At 37.4% G+C, this 21,020-nt stretch overlaps 1 protein-coding gene across 4 annotated transcripts in view; it reads right to left on the reverse strand.

Annotated features, from left to right (window-relative positions):
* LOC128703567 (T-complex protein 11-like protein 1) overlaps positions 1-21,020 on the reverse strand; it is a 131,487-nt gene that overhangs the window by 39,287 nt on the left and 71,180 nt on the right. For 2 of the 4 annotated variants that reach the window (XM_053798241.2, XM_053798243.2), the window contains exon 2: positions 16,267-16,632. In XM_053798241.2, coding sequence (XP_053654216.1) covers positions 16,267-16,598 — 332 coding nt within the window. In that variant the 5' untranslated portion in view covers positions 16,599-16,632. Of the gene's footprint in view, positions 1-462; positions 491-16,266; positions 16,633-20,314; positions 20,455-21,020 lie in introns of those variants that run through there. The other 2 variants (XM_053798242.2, XM_053798245.2) reach the window with 2 other exon arrangements.

The following is a 21,020-nucleotide window of genomic DNA, read 5'->3' on the forward strand; positions in this document are numbered from 1 at the left end:
AAAACCAGTTACTAGAAATTGAGAATAATGCACTAAATACATAATAAAGGCTCTCAACTATAAACAGCTGTTTTAATGGAGTAGCACAATTTTCTGCACTTAATTCAAAACAGTCACGCTCTCAGTGCTAACAGCGACCAGCAGCCAAATGTGAAAGACTCCTTATTTTATAGTCTTTGATCACAACTAAACACAAAGCTGAATAAAAGGTATTCCAAAATAACAAAGCTTTATGATATTCAAAAATAACAAAGCTCTGTCTCATCTCAAAAAGCACAGAGCTTCGTGGTCAGTAACTAGGCCACTAGGACGGTGATTCACCAGAGCTGTTGTTGGATAAAGCTGTGCATAACCTGGCTATAAAAAGCACCGAGCCTAAGTGAGACAGTGAATAATTTAGCTGTCTGTGGCAATTAACTTACTGGCTACTACTGTATAGCAAAGTATATAATTAACACATACCTTTCTCTGCTATGATGATGATTGAGACCTCGTAAGGAAAAAGTTTTAATTAATTTTAATAGATAAATAGCCCATTATACATTAATCTGACAGCTGCACTATGAAGAACAGACTCCTAGAGAGTTTACATATCCAGCTAATAAAAGCCAGCCGCACATGGAGACCCATATCACTGTTAATCAGAAATTGTAATCAAAATATTCTGTACTGAACATGGCCATAGATAAAGATTAATATGGGAAGGAAGAGTCTAATAGGTGAAATAAGAAAAAACAGGTCTATTTTTTATGCAAAACAAAAAATAGTTAGTCATTCCATTTACATAAACATAGGCGACTCCCACACTTGTGACTCACTCACCGTGAGTTCAAACCCCACCTGTTCCATGACCCATTAATTTTTTAGTATTTAGAAGTCTTAGTCCTAGTCTGAATTTTCCTGAAATGCTGTGCACACTACAGGCTTTCAAATTATTGAATACTTTTGTACAATGATTTGATATAAAAATCATTAAAATAATAATATTCTAGCAATATTATTAATTGGTTCCATGAAAGCCATCATCAGTTAAGCTGTTTTAAGTCTTAACTGTTATTTCCCAGATGTGCAACATTGTATATGGGGTCTCATGCCAATAAAATTATGGTTTTTAAGGGCTATAATGATAGGAATCAAAACGTGAGTTATATTTGTGAGAGGAGAGCATTTGAACTGCGATGTTTGCACACTTCTGACAGCTACTGAATGAATGATGCCGAATGTTTCCCTTTAATGGACAGAGAGCTATTAAAAAAAAGGGTAGAAGGCACATGTCAGGTGTTACCTGTACTGAAATTCAAAAAAACTTTGTATTTTTTGTTCATTAATTACAAAAATGAAAAGATGCACTTCTGAATGTTTGTCCCACAATAGCATTAAATATTAATGTGCATTCTTAAAATTAGTCGAAGTTGCTTCAGTTTGAGGAGCCATCATTAGGCTATGTCTGCACCTCTCTGAAAAGGCAGCTAGGGTGCAAATGATGATGAATGTGTCATTGATTTTGGGTCACCCTGGCTTAATGAAAAACAGCAGATTTTTTATGAAAATAGAAGGCAACTAAAATGCCAGAAAGAAGGGATTAACAATCCCATTTTCTGTAATTACAGTGCCGAAAAGAATATTTTTTTAACACAATGGCCTTCTCCCACCGAGGTAGGGTGAAAAGAATAAGCACACCCAAAATTTTACCCTCAATCTTTTATCCACTAACACACTGAATAGCAGACCACTCTCTCTCAGCATATTTCACGGTATCTCAGATACATGGAAACACACAGCAGTATATCCCTGACTTATAATAATAATAATAATAATAATAATAATAATAATAATAATAATAATAATAATAATAATAATAATAATAATAATAATAATAATAATAATAATATCTTTATTTCTACAAGTACATGTACAAGGTATACAGGCCTAGCTGACATTAATGTAGAGCATTTCGGGCAAATTAGGTCAGTTTTGTCCCAGGATGCAACCCACACCAGTCAACTAACATACAGGTATCCATTTTACTGATGGGGAACATAGGCAACCAGTGTAAGGAAACACACCCAATGTTTCTACCCTTGCTGGGAATCAAACCCAGACCCTCACCATGTGAAGCAAGAGCTTTAGCCACCAGGCCACAGGGCCTTCAGAACTTCAGAACCAATTAATGACTCATGAATGCAGATTTTACAGTTATAATAATTGAAAATATTAAAAAAATTGTCATTTTTTTTTGTTTTTTTTTTATCAAATGCATTCAGATTTTGTGTATGCACATTTTATGTGCATACATATGTGCGTGTTAGATAGGAGTGAATGGAGACAAATGGTTTTTAAGAACATAAGAACGAAGGAACACTGCAGCAGGCCTACTGGCCCATGTGAGGCAGGTCCAAGTCTCCTACCGGCTTAAGCCAATGCACCCAACCTAGTCAGGTCAGGTCACATTGACTTAAGGGAGGAACACGGCAACCGACCTGGTAGCACAAGCTATCAGGTCCAACTCACACCCACCCACATCCACTCATGTATTTATCCAACCTATTTTTAAAGCTACACAACGTTCTGGCCTCTATAACTGTACTTGGGAGCTTGTTCCACTCATCCACAACTCTATTACCAAACCAGTACTTTCCTATATCCTTCCTGAATCTGAATTTTTCCAACTTAAAACCATTGCTGCGAGTCCTGTCTAGGCTAGATATTTTCAGCACACTATTTACATCCCCTTTATTTATTCCTGTCTTCCATTTATACACCTCAATCATATCCCCCCTAATTCTACGTCTTTCTAGAGAGTGCAGATTCAGGGCCCTTAGTCTATCCTCATAGGGAAGGTTTCTGATACATGGGATCAACTTTGTCATCCTCCTTTGAACATTTTCCAGAGCATTTTTAGGACTTGACGTTCTGTTGGAGTGTAAGCAAGGTAACATTTATGAAGGGATTCAGGGAAACTGGCAGGCCAGACTTGATCCTGGAGATGTGTAGTACAGTGCTAGCATTCTGAAGGAGGGGTGGTAATGTTGCAGTTTTATAACTATAGTGTAAGCTTGCCTCTGGCAAGACAGTGATGGAGTGTCACCCTGCCTTGGTGGGAAACGGCCGATGTGTTAATAAAAAAAAAAAATTTATGTAGGTGTAGAAAGTTTATTTTTTTTTTTAACACATCAGCCGTTTTCCACTGAGGCAGGGTGACCCAAAAAGAAAGAAAAACCCAAAAAGAAAGAAAAAACTTTATTTTTATTTACTAAAAATAGGTAAATAACTGTAGATTCATTAATTATTATATTGCTAAAGTTAAATTATATTTACTATTTATTCCTCTTATATATCAACATATGCATTAATATTTTATGTACGTTCATGTTATTCATATATGTTGGGCTCGCATTTTTTTAGTGAGGCTGGTCAAGAACTGTAGATAATTTTTAAATGAATTTTTGGTAGTGTGTAGTACATTACCACCTTTTCTCCCTCCCTTCCTCTCCCCCTCCCTCTCTTCCTCTTCTCCCTTTTCCCTCTTTTCTCTCTTCTCCTTCCTTGCAATGCAGGCAAACACTAACCTTCACCTCACCATTATGTCCAGGCACCATATACCCTTACTATAACAGTGAGTGACATGGGAAAAGAGTGAAGTGCATGGCATGAGAGATAGTGTGGGAGGTAAAGTACCATGTGGGTATGTTGTGAGGGGCATAATACAGGTTGGCCATCACTAATCCGGCAGTTATCCGATTCCATCAGTAATCCGGCACTAATTTCAGCTAGCATAATTTCAAATTTCCTCATTATACTACTCAAATCATTATGGTGGCTCAAATTTCATCATTATACTGACTCAGAAATTCTGCAGATGGTTGTAAATCCACAGCAGCAAGCCAGTGGAGGAGAAAGCAGTGATGAAAATGAGGAAGATGTAGCAGAAAGTCTCTCTACTGTAATCCAGCAAACTCACTAATCTGACACACTACAGATCCCAATGATGTCGGATTAGTGATGGCCAACCTGCACACTAGGGAAGTACAGTGTGGGGGAACAGTACATTAGGAGACAGGCAGGGGTGGAGTACACTGTTGAGGTGGTGGAGTGGAATAAGAGTGGGATATAATGTTTTAAAGGAGTACAGTAAGAGGGTGGAATACAGTGGGAAGGAGAGGTGGAGAGCAAATGTTAATAAATGCTGTGTTAGATATGAAGCAAAGAAACAGGAGAGAAGGAATGGGTGGGAGGGGAAGTGAAAGGGAAGAGGGCAAAGACTATTCTGAGTACTGTACATTGTATTTTAATTTCATTGTTAAAAATAAATGAAATTAGATACAGAATATTATAGCTCAGAAATGTATTTCTGATCATAACATGGGTGTGTATGAAGAAAACAGGTTATGAGTTTCCAACCATTTACTTACAAAAAAATTTCAGAATTCATTAACAACAGAAAGATTTTACCAAAACTCTTGAATCAAAATTCAATAAAGGTCACTCACTGCCATTTACAGTTAACACTTCAAAACTTCCCACTACACCTTCCTGAGATATTTATCCTCTCATTTGACTCCACACTCCCTAAACTTTCACTTAACACCTCTAAGAATACATTTCTACTCTCACCTCCAGGTGCATAGCTTTAACTTTCATTCTACTCTCATAACCCACTTTTCTAAACTACACAGTTCTTGAATTTAAACATTTATACCCCTTCTTTTTTATAATAATTGTTCATTCAATTTCATTTCATTCCAGGCTAAAACTTCCAGCTTCATTTACAACATTAACACTCAGTTCTTTCTTAACATCTATACTACATCCCCCATACATTCAAATAGCCCAGCCTCAAAACTTCCTTATTTCTAATCAGTAATTACATGTATGAAAAGGGAACCAGCCATTCATTCTATGCATTTTAGTAAACCTTCTATGACATGCTTGGCCACAGGGTAAAGAATCTAATACACTTTCCTGTGAGGGAATGAAAAGGTCATGCTTCACGAAGGAGAACTATACAGTAATAAAAAATGCACAAAATTCAAGATAAGTGTAAACTGAATGTAAGTAGTTAATAAGATCCACCTGCTGTCCTAAACATCATGGGAGAGGAAACAAAAACCAGCAAGCCTGCCCAAGGGCAAAATGTTGAATAGCCTTTCATTTTTAACTCATAAGACAGGTCAATGCAGCTTCCTTGAATGTTTGTTGTCAAAGCAATGAAAATATAATAAAAAAGAATATAAGATTTCATTTCTTGTTTTCCGTATTATAAACAGATAGATACATTGTGATATAGTGTGTATATTTATACGTATATACTTCTATACTGTTGTATTCTGGGCACCTCTGCAAAAATAGTGATTATGTGTGAGTGAGGTGAAAGTGTTGAATGATGATGAAAGTATTTTCTTTTTGGGGATTTTCTTTCTTTTTGGGTCACCCTGCCTTGGTGGAAGACGGCCGACTTGTTGAAAAAAAAAAAAATAATAATACAGTTTTCAGTTTAGCAACATTTTACCCTAATACACACACTGAAACACTTTGCATAACAGTATGTGAGATGATGTAACAGTAACTAATCAATCTACAAACTCATCCACTATAACTCCCATGTATATTTATATTCTAGTAAAATAAAATTTTGGTTTTTTAAACTACAATAAAATAAACTGACAATTACAGATGGACCTCCCTGAATGTTTGCTGTCTTACCGATGGAAATAAGAAAATGATAAAAAATTTAATTTGTCATCTAGAGTAAAAAGCGAGACACACAATTCTCAACTCAGCAACATTTCACCCTAATAAATAAATGTTTTTTCCTTTTTAACCCTTAACGAAAACTGACAACAACAATGAGTATTCCACTTTTTTTGTAAACATGTTTTAATGTAAAATACGTACATTATTAATGCCATTTACATAATATATTCTTAATTCCCTGTCAGTTGCATAAGAAGCAAGAAGGCACATTGTGGTTCACCTTGACTGGGCAAGTTATCTGAGCTCTTAAGAGAGAACCTGTCCTATCCCTAAATGTTAACTGCTCAATGGTGTCCAGAAACAAATAGTACTTACATCTAGATAATATATACAACAGTAAGTCAATATTTCATTTTGTAATTTCCTAATTATATTTTATTATAATGAAGTGCACTTAGGGTAAGAATTTGTTATTTAACCAAATATAAGGAATCATAGTGATAACAGAAAGATAAGTGCATAGTAATTATCTTTTACTCTAGCAATTAAATTAAAAAAAAAAGTAAACACTGTACTGTACCTATATCACCTTCAACAAAAGAGCACCCATGCATCACAGGTAGAGACAAAGGGCTCATGCCTGCACACACACACCACCACAATTTGGGCCCTAATTCCTCCTTACCAAAAGCAGCATCCTATCTCTCCACCTACGTCAGAGTCAAGGTCATCTGCCAACGCCCCTCCAGAATCTGACTCTTCCAATGACAGTGCTGATTAATCTTCCTTTGTTTTCACTTCATTCAAACAAAGTGCCAGAGTTTGGGGAGCTCATCTTTGTATACCAATAGCAAATAAAAAATTAATACTAAAGAAGAATTCAGACACACAGTACCAGGCCTTTTAGTACAGTAATATGAAATTTTTAATTGTCACAGTTTCATATATGCAAGTTATATTTCAATGTGATCGGTATAATTTTATGAACTTTCACATACAGTATTCCAAAGACAGTACAGGCCACTGAAGATATGATAGATCAAGATTATTGCATAATGACTTTAAGTTACTATTGTATGTACAGTACGTATATGAAATAATATACAGATGTAAACATTAAATATTCATTATGCATCCTTCTTTCACAAATTTTGTAAATATTCCTCTAATAAATATATTCCTATAAAAAGAGGGAAACATTATACAGTTAATACTCATTTATTGTGTCCTATCAATGATGGAATATTATACAACAGATTGTTAAAGGGTATCCCAAAAATTCCCCCCCCCCAAAAAAAAAACTTTTGCAAAACACGACAAAATGCACAAAGACATTCAAATCTGGTGCCGCGTGAGCCAGCTGCCACTTGGGCCTAACACATTTCACTCATCACTACCATCATAACCAGAAAGAACCTCAGTACCTTTCCCTACCAACTTTCCCCTACATAAGAGCCCCCATGCCATCATCTCAGTACCTTCCCTCATGCTGCATCAATCCCATATTCACTAAGCATTTTCCTGGATACAGATTAACAAAGACACCCAGGAAAATTCTTAGTGACACTGAAAGTACAAAGACAACCAACCAGAAGATAATGCAAACAAGTATGTACTGTATGTGTTGCACAAACACTTTACACATGCTCACAAGATATGTTTGGAAGCTGGGTAATGCCTCACTGAATCAACTATTCATACAATCAGAAAAAGATGAGCAATCCATATGACAATATGTTTGTCTAGTACTTCTGACAGTGATACACTACAAAATGTGTAGGTTGTCTGAGTTGCTTATATAAACTGAAGAATGAAAAAAACTTAAAGGTGCTACCTTCAATGGCCAGATAGTAAAAGTACAAAGCTCAGTTTTTAAAATTATGCATAAGCAGGACAATGTGCCTTAACATAATTGTAAATTTAGTCTTGGGTAGTTTAATGTTTATAAGAGGCACACCAAACAAAACATCAAATTTTCTTGCAAAATTGCATATGCTGATGGCACAGATCCAAAAAAAGATACCATAATGGGTTTATAAAAATTTCTGCATATTACAAATGCAACTATGTGCAATGCTGATAAGATAGGAGAAACTACACAAGCAAGCATGAATGATTTTCACCTGGTTTCAAGGTAGTCATAGACCATTTAAATTGATTTCTCTGCTCCAACACACTGGGAGTTTATAAGTCTAACTAATGTCATTTACTGCTTGCATAATATCTGTATGTTGAATGGTAAAGGAAGAACCTCTTTTACTCATTATTTGAGAGTCTAACATGACATATATGACATCACTCCTATTTAGTGAATGGTTCAAATAATATTTTATACCTATGGTAAGGCTAAATCTGGCAAGAACCATGATTTCTAAATTACTGTATTCACATTCTGCTTTACATGACCTCTTTTAATACAGTCTATAGATCAGGGAGTTAAAGAATTTCAGGTGCAACTTTGAGCACACACACAGGACAGTGGAAAAACTTATCAGAGCAATGGACGAAAACTCCAGTACTGGTGTCCCAAACTTTTGGCCTAAGATTAACAAAGCATATACACTTAAACAAGTTAAGAAAGCCTAGGGAAAGTATGGATTTGTCAGTTAAAAACAGAGTAGGGGAGTTAGTAGATGGGGAGAGGGAGGTATTAGGTAGATGGCGAGAATATTTTGAGGAACTTTTAAATGTTAAGGAAGAAAGGGAGGCGGTAATTTCATGCACTGGCCAGGGAGGTATACCATCTTTTAGGAGTGAAGAAGAGCAGAATGTAAGTGTGGTGGAGGTATGTGAGGCATTACGTAGAATGAAAGGGGGTAAAGCAGCTGGAACTGATGGGATCATGACAGATATGTTAAAAGCAGGGGGGGATATAGTGTTGGAGTGGTTGGTACTTTTGTTTAATAAATGTATGAAAGAGGGGAAGGTACCTAGGGATTGGCAGAGAGCATGTATAGTCCCTTTATATAAAGGGAAAGGGGACAAAAGAGATTGTAAAAATTATAGAGGAATAAGTTTACTGAGTATACCAGGAAAAGTATACGGGAGGGTTATAATTGAAAGAATTAGAGGTAAGACAGAATGTAGGATTGTGGATGAGCAGGGAGGCTTCAGAGTGGGTAGGGGATGTGTAGATCAAGTGTTTACATTGAAGCATATATGTGAACAGTATTTAGATAAAGGTAGGGAAGTTTTTATTGCATTTATGGATTTAGAAAAGGCATATGATAGAGTGGATAGAGGAGCAATGTGGCAGATGTTGCAAGTATATGGAATAGGTGGTAAGTTACTAAATGCTGTAAAGAGTTTTTATGAGGATAGTGAGGCTCAGGTTAGGGTGTGTAGAAGAGAGGGAGAATACTTCCCGGTAAAAGTAGGTCTTAGACAGGGATGTGTAATGTCACCATGGTTGTTTAATATATTTATAGATGGGGTTGTAAAAGAAGTAAATGCTAGGGTGTTCGGGAGAGTGGTGGGATTAAATTATGGGGAATCAAATTCAAAATGGGAATTGACACAGTTACTTTTTGCTGATGATACTGTGCTTATGGGAGATTCTAAAGAAAAATTGCAAAGGTTAGTGGATGAGTTTGAGAATGTGTGTAAAGGTAGAAAGTTGAAAGTGAACATAGAAAAGAGTAAGGTGATGAGGGTATCAAATGATTTAGATAAAGAAAAATTTGATATCAAATTGGGGAGGAGGAGTATGGAAGAAGTGAATGTTTTCAGATACTTGGGAGTTGACGTGTCGGCGGATGGATTTATGAAGGATGAGGTTAATCATAGAATTGATGAGGGAAAAAAGGTGAGTGGTGCGTTGAGGTATATGTGGAGTCAAAAAACGTTATCTATGGAGGCAAAGAAGGGAATGTATGAAAGTATAGTAGTACCAACACTCTTATATGGATGTGAAGCTTGGGTGGTAAATGCAGCAGCGAGGAGATGGTTGGAGGCAGTGGAGATGTCCTGTCCAAGGGCAATGTGTGGTGTAAATATTATGCAGAAAATTCGGAGTGTGGAAATTAGGAGAAGGTGTGGAGTTAATAAAAGCATTAGTCAGAGGGCAGAAGAGAGGTTGTTGAGGTGGTATTGTCATTTAGAGAGAATGGATCAAAGTAGAATGACATGGAAAGCATATAAATCTATAGGGGAAGGAAGGAGGGGTAGGGGTCATCCTCGAAAGGGTTGGAAAGAGGGGGTAAAGGAGGTTTTGTGGGCTAGGGGCTTGGACTTCCAGCAAGCGTGCATGAGCGTATTAGATAGGAGTGAATGGAGGCGAATGATACTTGGGACCTGACGATCTGTTGGAGTGTGAGCAGGGTAATATTTAGTGAAGGGATTCAGGGAAACCGGTTATTTTCATATACAGTGGACCCTCGACTAACGCTATTAATCCGTTCCTGAGAGCTCATCGTTAGTCAGAATAATCGTTAGTCAAGTTAATTTTCCCCATAAGAAATAATGGAAATCATATTAATCCGTGCAAGACACCCAAAAGTATTGAAAAAAAAAATTTTAACACATGAAATATTAATTTTAATACACACAAACTGAAGAAGACATGCACAGTTACATGACACTTACCTTTATTGAAGATCTGGTGATGATTGATGGGATGGGAAGAGGGGAGTGTGTTGATGGTCTTAGTGTTTAGAAGGGGAATCCCCTTCCATTAGGACTTGAGGTGGCAAGTCCTTTTTTGGGGTTACTTCCCTTCTTCTTTTAATGCCACTAGGACCAGCTTGAGAGTCACTGGACCTCTGTCGCACAACATATCTGCCCATAGAGGCCTGTACCTCCCGTTCCTTTATGACATTCCTAAAGTGTTTCACAACATTGTCAGTGTCACCATTAAACACTTGTTCAGGTTTCAGTCCTTCACTGTCTATGTACTCCTTGAATTCCTGCACATATTTTTCAGCTGCTTTTTGGTCCAAACTGGCAGCATCACCATGCCTTATCACACTATGTATGCCATTACGATTCTTAAATCTCTCAAACCAACCTTTGCTGGCCTTAAATTCACTCACATCACCACTAGTTGCTGGCATTTTTCTAATTAAATCGTCATGCAACTTCCTAGCCTTTTCACATATGATCGCTTGAGAGATGCTATCTCCTGCTATCTGTTTTTCGTTTATCCATACCAATAACAGTCTCTCAACTTGCGATCTCAGTTTCAAAAACATAGTTGCACCTTTGGCAAGAACAGCTTCCTTGATTGCCGTTTTCTTGGCCACAATAGTAGCGATGGTTGATTGGGGTTTTGTGTACAGCCTGGCCAGCTCGGAGGCATGCACTCCACTTTCATACTTAGCAATGATCTCTTTCTTCATATCCATAGTAATTCTCACCTTTTTTGCTGTAGGGTTGGCACTAGAAGCTTTCTTGGGGCCCATGGTGACTTATTTTGCAGGTGCAATCACTAAAAAGGCTGTGATAATATGAAATGTTCCGATTGTATGCTTGGAAGCGACCGCGGTGGCTGGCTGGCTTGTAAACACTGGCCAGAAGTGGATGCGTCTCAGACAGAACGAATAGTGTTGGTCGAGTTTTTTAGCGCTAATCGAGGCAAAATTTTTGCGATAAAATGTATCGCTAGTCAGATTTATCGTTAATCGATGCCATCGCTGGTCGAGGGTCCACTGTAGTCAGACTTGAGTCCTGGAAATGGGAAGTACAATGCCTGCACTTTAAAGGAGGGGTTTGGGATATTGGCAGTTTGGAGGGATATGTTGTGTATCTTTATACGTATATGCTTCTGAACTGTTGTATTCTGAGCACCTCTGCAAAAGCAGTGATAATGTGCGAGTGTGGTGAAAGTGTTGAATGATGATGAAAGTATTTTCTTTTTGGGGATTTTCTTTCTTTTTTGGGTCACCCTGCCTCGGTGGGAGACGGCCGACTTGTTGAAAAAAAAAAAATACACTTATGCACATTAAAGTGTCATGGGATGAAATGCCAAAATCAACTCTAAACAGCAGGTGGAGACATTCATGGAATTTTATGGTGTATGATTTTTCAAGCTTTTCAAATAATGTGGAGTCCATTGAGAGAATTATGAATATGACAAAGATTGTGAGAGGTGAGGACTTCAAGTATTTTGTGAAAGAAGACATGCTAGGCAGTTTTTCTCAAACTCAACCTTCCTGATTCATATTTATCTAACCTACTTTTAAAGCTACCCATGTAACCTACTTTTAAAGCAGCCCTTGTAACCTAATTTTAAGGCTACCCATTTTTTAATTTAGTAAATCTGCATGAAGAGAAAAGCAGCAACAAGAACAAGAGGATGAGGAAAAGGATGTAGAGAAACAGCTTGCACTAAAATTGATACACAAAATCTTGCCTATAAGCAAGATGGCGGAAGTCTTAAGCTTAAGCAGTGTTTACAGTAACTGACATAGCCATATCATCAGATGTTTAAATGAATGTAGAGTAGCACAGAGAGGTGCACTGCAGAATGTTTTGCCATTCTAGAACAACCATCAACTACTGATAACTCTCCATCAACATGTACCCAAAAACCACAGCTATCCCAAAGGGTCCAGTAAGCCAACATCAATAACTCCTTTACAAGATAACACTGCCATCATGGTCAGGTAAGTGGTACTGTGCATGACTACAATTTAAGCTACAAAACAAGAAGAAAATGGAATGGACTAACTGATATTTTTGGACTTTAACCCAATTTTTTTTTCCAAATATTATACGTTTCATGTAGGATGAATTTAAGGTGTGACTGAGATTTTTAGAAATATAATTCTTGCTCTTTGAATATTCTCCATATACCTGTATATATGGTACTAATTCTTGCTCTTTGAATATTCTCCGTATACCTGTATATATGGTACTGTACTATAAAATAAAAAAATGAATATCTAACTACATGTCATATATCAAATGCTGTTCATGCAAGACTCATGAAAGAAAAAAATAAATTATTCTATACTAAGTAGCTTCACTAACCAAGTGGCTACCCAGCAGGTATGACCAACTAAGCTTATCACTAACCTGTATGTGTAACTACTGGTATATAAAACTATATTTACATTACTGGCATGTTGTTTACAACCTCAGTGGGTAAGTGAAAGGGCTTCGAAACTGAAGACTTTGTCGTTCAGCCATACTGTCAAGACTTTTCTCCTGTGCTAATCTAAAGTGGTCAAACTCTTCATACTCAGCTGGTGGTTTCCAAAGGCATTCAGTACTGTATAAACACTAATAAATATTAAGACTGACAAATAATAATAAAAAAAAATAAAAAACATAAATGTAATAAAGCCTTAATTCTCAAATAATTTTTTTTTTAAACAAGTCGGCCATCTCCCACCGAGGCAGGGTGACCCAAAAAGAAAATACTTTCCTCATCATTCAACACTTTCACCTCACTCACACATAATCACTGTTTTTGCAGAGGTGCTCAGAATACAACAGTTTAGAAGCATATACGTATAAAGATACACAACATATCCCTCCAAACTGCCAATTTCCCAAACCCCTCCTTTAAAGTGCAGGCATTGTACTTCCCATTTCCAGGACTCAAATCTGGCTATATAAAAAAAATAAATATACCAAACCTAAATATGCATTCAATCCTTATATAGTAATGTAGTTAAAATATATAACTGTCTTTTAATAAGAGTCTGGTGTCAAGACTAATTTTTTAGTACTATATTATTTTAATACACTGGTCATCTCCCACTGAGGTAGTGTGACCTGAAAAAAAATACATTTTTACCATCATTCACACTAGTACTATATATATCTACTTTTTTTAAACTCATATGCAAACAAGAGACATTGGAAAGGCTTTGTCAAAGTCTGCATTTTATTCTTCATATTATTTCTGTAAAAATTTATCATCAAATTCAAATATTAAAGCAGGTACATTGTCAAGTTGTATGACTATTGCCATACCATCAAGCACTGTCCATCCATACAATAAAAAAAACTTGAAATTTTTCCTCTTTATTTGGTTTCCAGCTTTTTTGTATTCTGTACCTCTCAGATGTTTTCTGGACAGCTCAGGTTATAAACTCAGTTAATGGGTGGCTATTTAAAGCTCCAACCACTGGCCTGCTTGATTTGAGAAGAGGTGATAGTAATTGATGCTGGCAGTGCATGTGGATCCATCTATTGGTCAGATATTGAACTAGTTTCAACTGGCAGACTGACTGACATCATACAAATACAGCATTCAAAATTTATTCCAATTATTCATTCCAACCATGCAAACAATGCAAAGCTGCAGCAGTGATATGATCAGTATGCACTCTTGAATGTATAGTACTGCATAATATACAATTCTTTACTTCAAGTACTGCATGCTGAAAACATACAATAGTTTGAAGGCCCGTAAGATGTGCAGCATTTCGGGCAATGTTGTAAATGTGTACTGTACTTTTAATGCTCTCTTCTACTGCAGATGTACAGCATATTCTGTACAGTAATGTATAAGTTGGAAGAGGAAAACTACAATCATTGGTGAATATCTGTTGTATCTGTTGTGAGTATCCATTTATTGTTTTGGTGCAACATTTTGTCTTGCCCAAATTCTTCCACTCCTTGTAACAATGTTTGGAAAAATAATGTTTGACTGTAGGTAACAGCTTTTACAATATACTGCACACTCAAGCACATAAAACAGTCCATGACTCACAAGACTGTAATGACATGACAGCACTAAATGTGAAGGATATCATACAGTGCATGTTGTAGAATCATGATGAACTTTAGCGTGAAAGAATAATATTTCAATATTTTATAAAAATGTTGTAAATGTATTACTGTGCAAAACACAGTACAGTATTACATATTTCAACCTTTGTCAGCGTAGCCATGATGATCAAACCAGTCTTCTAAGAAAATGGGCTTTTAGAAATGGCTTTCCAAATGTAAAAAAAAAAAAAAAATCTACATAAGCTCTTAAAGGCAGCTTTGTTTTTCAGCCTATAAAGTGAACAGAATATCACTTTCAAGTGAATCACAGCCATTTATTTCACTTGCCACTGCATATACAAGACTAAAAACATGTTTACGCTATCATTTATTAAGTGCACAGGAGCACTAAGCCTAAAAAAAAGCGATACAAAAGTAAATAAATAAAAAAAAATTGAAAATGGATGAAAACAGTCTTAAGAGCAAGACAAGCAATGAAAATAGTAACCATGAATATAACCAAAGAGCCCTGCACTAGCAAAGCACTCTAAAGCGAGTGCCGTATTAACATAGTATGCCTGCCGGAGGTGTTCAAGGAATCCAATTAGCGAGACTTTATTGAAATAATCAACAAATTTTAGATAAAAATTGAAGTACATATGTATGATAATGTACTTGGCTTGCTGCCAACAAGAATGAAGAAAAGACACTGCAGAATGGGCTTTTACTGGGACATTTCAATCTGACAAGATGTTATCAGAGTGAAACATCCCAATAAGAGCTTGCTCTGCAGTGTGCTTTTATGTTCTTTCAATATTTACTGTCTCAATTATATTGATGTACTGCCTATCAGGCTTTTTCAAGTTCATTTTTTTAATTTTTTTTATCTGAATCAGTTAATTTATGCTAGCCTAATCTACTCAAAATTGACATGCTTAGCTAAATAAATGAGGGAAAAGAACATCTGAAACCCAAGGTGTAATGCACCTCTGAACATGAAATTAAATTGTGCTGACGGACTATACAGTACTGGGTTATTCTAAGTTACACCTGCATACTGTACTTTTAGGCTGAATTCTACAGTCAGTATCATGATTCTGTAATGAATTTGGAATAGATAACACATCTTCCTATCAGTTCCACATCCTGTTTGTTTGTAGGGAAGCTGGGGGTGGAACAACAAGTTCTGGTTTCATTGTTTACTTATGCTAGTACGTATAGTGTTACCCATGATGCACTATGTTTACCTGTCTGGTCTTTGATTTTTTCAAAGGCTTGAAGAGGTTGAGACCCAAACAGTTGGCATGGAGGTCAGAAAATACTGGCAGGTGGCACATTTGAAGCCACAAAAAACTTTGCATCCTAGTACATTGGACACAGTTCTCATCTGCTTACTAGTATGCTTGTCAAGTTAAAGGGTTAACTGATAGCAAACAAAATTTCAGTAATAATAATGTACATACCATAATAAATATCACATTACCGAAACTAATCAAGAGGAAATGTAACTTACCAGCTCAATTCTTATTACTGCATGTCCTCAAAAAATGATTACAAAAAAAAAGACCTTCCAATATTTTTAAATACTGTACTGTATATACTTCTCTCTTCCATTTATATTATAATTACATACATATGCATTAACCCGTAAACGGTCCAAACGTATATATACGTTTTTTCAACATTTGAAAGTACGTAAAAAAGTAGATCTTTTTGTTTTTTTACATTTGAAAATGTGTAAAAAAACTTTGATCTACTTTTTTTTTTGTTACATTTGAAAATATGTAAAAAACACATAGATCTACTTTTGTAGCACTACACATGTGAACGTAGATCTGCTTGGACTGTTTACGGGTTAAACTTAAAAATGCATAAATGATCAGTGAGACTGTCAAAAAATGGTACTCTTACCTTTTGCTGTGCTCCGAGGTTGGGGACTTCCCACTTTCTGATGAGCTTTCACTCTCAGCCCAACTTCGAGCACTTTGAACATCTAATCCTGTTTGAGGCTTTTCTCTGGGTTTACAGGCTCCTTCATTTTCACTGTCTGTGTCACTCGCAATTGATTTTGCTTCCCCTCCACGGAGGGGCTTTAGATCATCATCAATTCCATGCTCCAGTGGATCAGGGCTAGTCGCTCCAGAGCCATTTTTGGAATCTGATTTAGAATCTGACTCATCAGAATCAAGTTCAAGCTTTTTCTTCACAGAACGAAGCTTTGTGATCTCCTCAGTGCTCCCCATTACGAAATTTTTGTGGGGTAATCAGCAAACCTGACTGAAAATAAATAACTAAATAAGTCAACAGATCAAATTCTCTGTACATATTATAAATTATAAGATATCAAACACACAATACTATGGATTACCCTCAACGTAAGCAAATGTTCCTGACATAAAAGGATACTGTATTTCAATTAAACACAATAAAGTACCAGTACTGTGAAATTACAACACTCCAATTTATGCCACTGACAAACCTTATATAGTAGCCTGCAGAAATCTTACTTCTTATGTGGATGCTATTTAACAAGTGCCACATTAAGTGACAAGCATTTCTTTACCTTGCAAGCTTCAATACCAAAAATTATTATCATACATTCTAATGCATTGTAATAGGATTAGGGTTAATTCCAAATGGAGTGATCATTTGCACAGCTACTGTGTCAAACAAACAGTAATTTCTGAGGAAAAAAATGGCTGATCCAGCTGCCTATTAAGAAAAATGCGTAAGTGATCGATTTACACCTGAGCTCACATGAAATGCTGCTACCTAGTCACACACCCACTCTGCCAATAGCCAGCAAAGTTTACTAAGAGCCACATTAAATATGGGTCTCTCTTTTTGTCTATTATACTACTTTTGTGAGCATCAGGCTCAAGGCAACATAAAGATAATGTGTAACTTTTCCAACTGGCAGTGTAAATAAACCATATTTACACAATTCTGTCAATTTCTAATTCATTTATATGGTACAGTATTCAAATCATTACATTTCACAATATATGTTTATCTGCCTTAACAACTGTATTAACACTTTACTGGGGGGAGGTGAGTCCTAAAATTTTAAATGTGAAGGGCATTCCTGAAGTCCCATTCTGTATAATTAATGGATGAAATTGGCTGAGAAGCTATCATAAACCATTACCATATATAACATTAGCTGATGATTAAATTAAATTTCAGTGAAACATATAAGTGAACAGTATTTAGATAAGGCTAAAGAGGTCTTTGTGGCATTTATGGATTTGGAAAAGGCGTATGACAGGGTGGATAGGGGGGCAATGTGGCAGATATTGCAAGTGTATGGTGTAGGAGGTAGGTTACTGAAAGCAGTGAAGAGTTTTTACGAGGATAGCGAGGCTCAAGTTAGAGTATGTAGGAAAGACAAGGATGTGTGATGTCACCGTGGTTGTTTAATATATTTATAGATGGGGTTGTAAGAGAAGTAAATGCGAGGGTCTTGGCAAGAGGCGTGGAGTTAAAAGATAAAGAATCACACACAAAGTGGGAGTTGTCACAGTTGCTCTTTGCTGATGACACTGTGCTCTTGGGAGATTCTGAAGAGAAGTTGCAGAGATTGGTGGATGAATTTGGTAGGGTGTGCAAAAGAAGAAAATTAAAGGTGAATACAGGAAAGAGTAAGGTTATGAGGATAACAAAAAGATTAGGTGATGAAAGATTGGATATCAGATTGGAGGGAGAGAGTATGGAGGAGGTGAACGTATTCAGATATTTGGGAGTGGACATGTCAGCGGATGGGTCTATGAAGGATGAGGTGAATCATAGAATTGATGAGGGAAAAAGAGTGAGTGGTGCACTTAGGAGTCTGTGGAGACAAAGAACTTTGTCCTTGGAGGCAAAGAGGGGAATGTATGAGAGTATAGTTTTACCAACGCTCTTATATGGGTGTGAAGCGTGGGTGATGAATGTTGCAGCGAGGAGAAGGCTGGAGGCAGTGGAGATGTCATGTCTGAGGGCAATGTGTGGTGTGAATATAATGCAGAGAATTCGTAGTTTGGAAGTTAGGAGGAGGTGCAGGATTACCAAAACTGTTGTCCAGAGGGCTGAGGAAGGGTTGTTGAGGTGGTTCGGACATGTAGAGAGAATGGAGCGAAACAGAATGACTTCAAGAGTGTATCAGTCTGTAGTGGAAGGAAGGCGGGGTAGGGGTCGGCCTAGGAAAGGTTGGAGGGAGGGGGTAAAGGAGGTTTTGTGTGCGAGGGGCTTGGACTTCCAGCAGGCATGCGTGAGCGTGTTTGATAGGAGTGAATGGAGACAAATGGTTTTTAATACTTGACGTGCTGTTGGAGTGTGAGCAAAGTAACATTTATGAAGGGATTCAGGGAAACCGGCAGGCCGGACTTGAGTCCTGGAGATGGGAAGTACAGTGCCTGCACTCTGAAGGAGGGGTGTTAATGTTGCAGTTTAAAAACTGTAGTGTAAAGTACCCTTCTGGCAAGACAGTGATGGAGTGAATGATGGTGAAAGTTTTTCTTTTTCGGGTCACCCTGCCTTGGTGGGAATCGGCCAGTGTGATAATAAAAAAAAATATATAAATTAAGAAAAAATTCTAAAAACTTATATCCCATATATTAACATTTATAGCATAAATGAGGCAGGGGGAAAGTTAGGTAAGTATCCTGAGTAAGCCTCAAGAATTTAGCTTCTACCTGCTGACCTTCTGTCACTTCTAGGAGTCATGACCCATGTGATTCAGTCCTAGATCAGACCTCCTAAATCACTTTATAGGCTGTTGGTGCTAGCAGCAGGCATTCTTGACAGCAAGAGTTATCAATAAAACTTGGTATATTTTATATCACAGTAATACAGTTTTTTTCCTCTCACTTTCTCGTTCAGTATAAACAGAAAATAATCATAAAAACAATTTGAGCCTGTGATTAAGAAATAACATTTTAGTTGCCAGGTGACCTATTGCTTGGTAGGAAATGCACTTACTTCACACACTGAGTGTCCGTGGTCCAATCCCCAGCCGGGTGGATTATTATTATTATAATCATGGGGGAAGTGCTAAACCCGTAGGATTATACAGCACCTGGGGGGAATGTGGAAGGTATTCAGGCTTAATTCAGGGAACTGGAGCACAGATCCAATTCCCTAGATCAAGAGCCCCTCACCAGCATCAAGGAACCTTCCTCAAGGGGTGAGCCAGGTGGAAGTGTTAGGTATGTTCCCTTACACCTGCTGTCCCTGTTCACCTAGCAGTAAGTAGGTACCTGGGTGTTGGTCACCTTACACCTGCTGTCCCTGTTCACTTAGCAGTAGGTAGGTGCCTAGGTGTTAGTCGATTGGTGCGAGTCGCATCCTGAGGGACACAATTAAAGGACCATAATGGAAATAAGACAGACAGTCCTCGATGATGCACTGACTTTGTTACCCATGGTGGCTAACCTTTCCCCTGGTTAAAATCCCAACAAATCTTATCTTAGCTATCTTTCTAGAGTAAAAAAATCACTAGTTTTTCTCTAAGCAAAGCAAATAACTTTACTCTGTTACTCCATTACTAAGAAGTAACTTACTTTATGTGCACCTTGATAAACTTAAGACATACACAAAAGAGTTAAGTAACAAAGGAGGATTTTATTACTATTATAATCAAGGGAAAGAGCTAAACCCGTATGATTATACAGCGCTTGGGGGGGATGTGGAAGGCATTCAGGCTTAATTCGGGGAACTGGAGCACAGATCCAATTCCCTAAATCAAGAGCCCCTCACCAACATCAAGGAACCTTCCCTGAGGGGAACAAAGAAGGAACTATGGAGGATATGTGTGAGGCTTGCGAGAATGTACCAGCCACAACGCCATCGTGACAGGTCTGCGAACCTTCATCCACTCTGCCCCAGGCGATCAATAAGTGTATTTTTTCACCTTATTTTACACCTTTATTACTATCTTCCTTGTGTTTTTGAAAGGTACACGAGACGCAGCTATTCTTACCTTAATACCACAACACTGAACACCGCAATCCTAGGGATAAACGCGGGTGAGAAAAAGGGATAAATAATCCAGGAGCGATGTAAAGGCAGTGCTCACACTACGGCGCTTGGCGTCGCTTTGTTTATTAGAGCCAGCGTGGAGGCATCAGCTGTTCCTTGTTTACAGGTATGACGTCCAAACCAGCACGACTTACCATTGGTTAGCTGGGTATGACGTCACAATCAGCGCGACTTACCATTCGTTAACTAGATATGACGTCACAATCAACGCCGCTTTCTATTGGTTAGCTGATGTACACATGTCCTTTTAATTGTGACGTCACAAACAACGTTGTTTCCCATTGGTTAACCTATTCTATTGTGCTTTCTGATTGGTGGTCCGTCATCTGGAGGCGACGTTGCCACCTCACCATTCACCATTCTCTTTCGGGGCTTTAAAGCTGATGTGCCACATCTACATAGTTTATTAAAACCTATTCAGTTAGATAATATATGACTCCATGGAGTGTAGGTATACAGTAGCAAGAGTGTTGCAACCAAGAGCTGAATGAAGATTTAAAAGTAAAGCTTCCATAAGTAAAAGAAATTAACTAAGAGCTGATAATACAACGCAGTCATACGCCCTTGACGCGATTTATGTAGAACGCATAATACTCCAATAATTTACGTATGAATTTTACCTGGCTATATATTTAAGCTAAATAGAG

The sequence above is a fragment of the Cherax quadricarinatus genome, chromosome 76 (genome assembly GCF_038502225.1).
Source record: "Cherax quadricarinatus isolate ZL_2023a chromosome 76, ASM3850222v1, whole genome shotgun sequence".
Lineage (NCBI taxonomy): Eukaryota > Metazoa > Arthropoda > Malacostraca > Decapoda > Parastacidae > Cherax > Cherax quadricarinatus.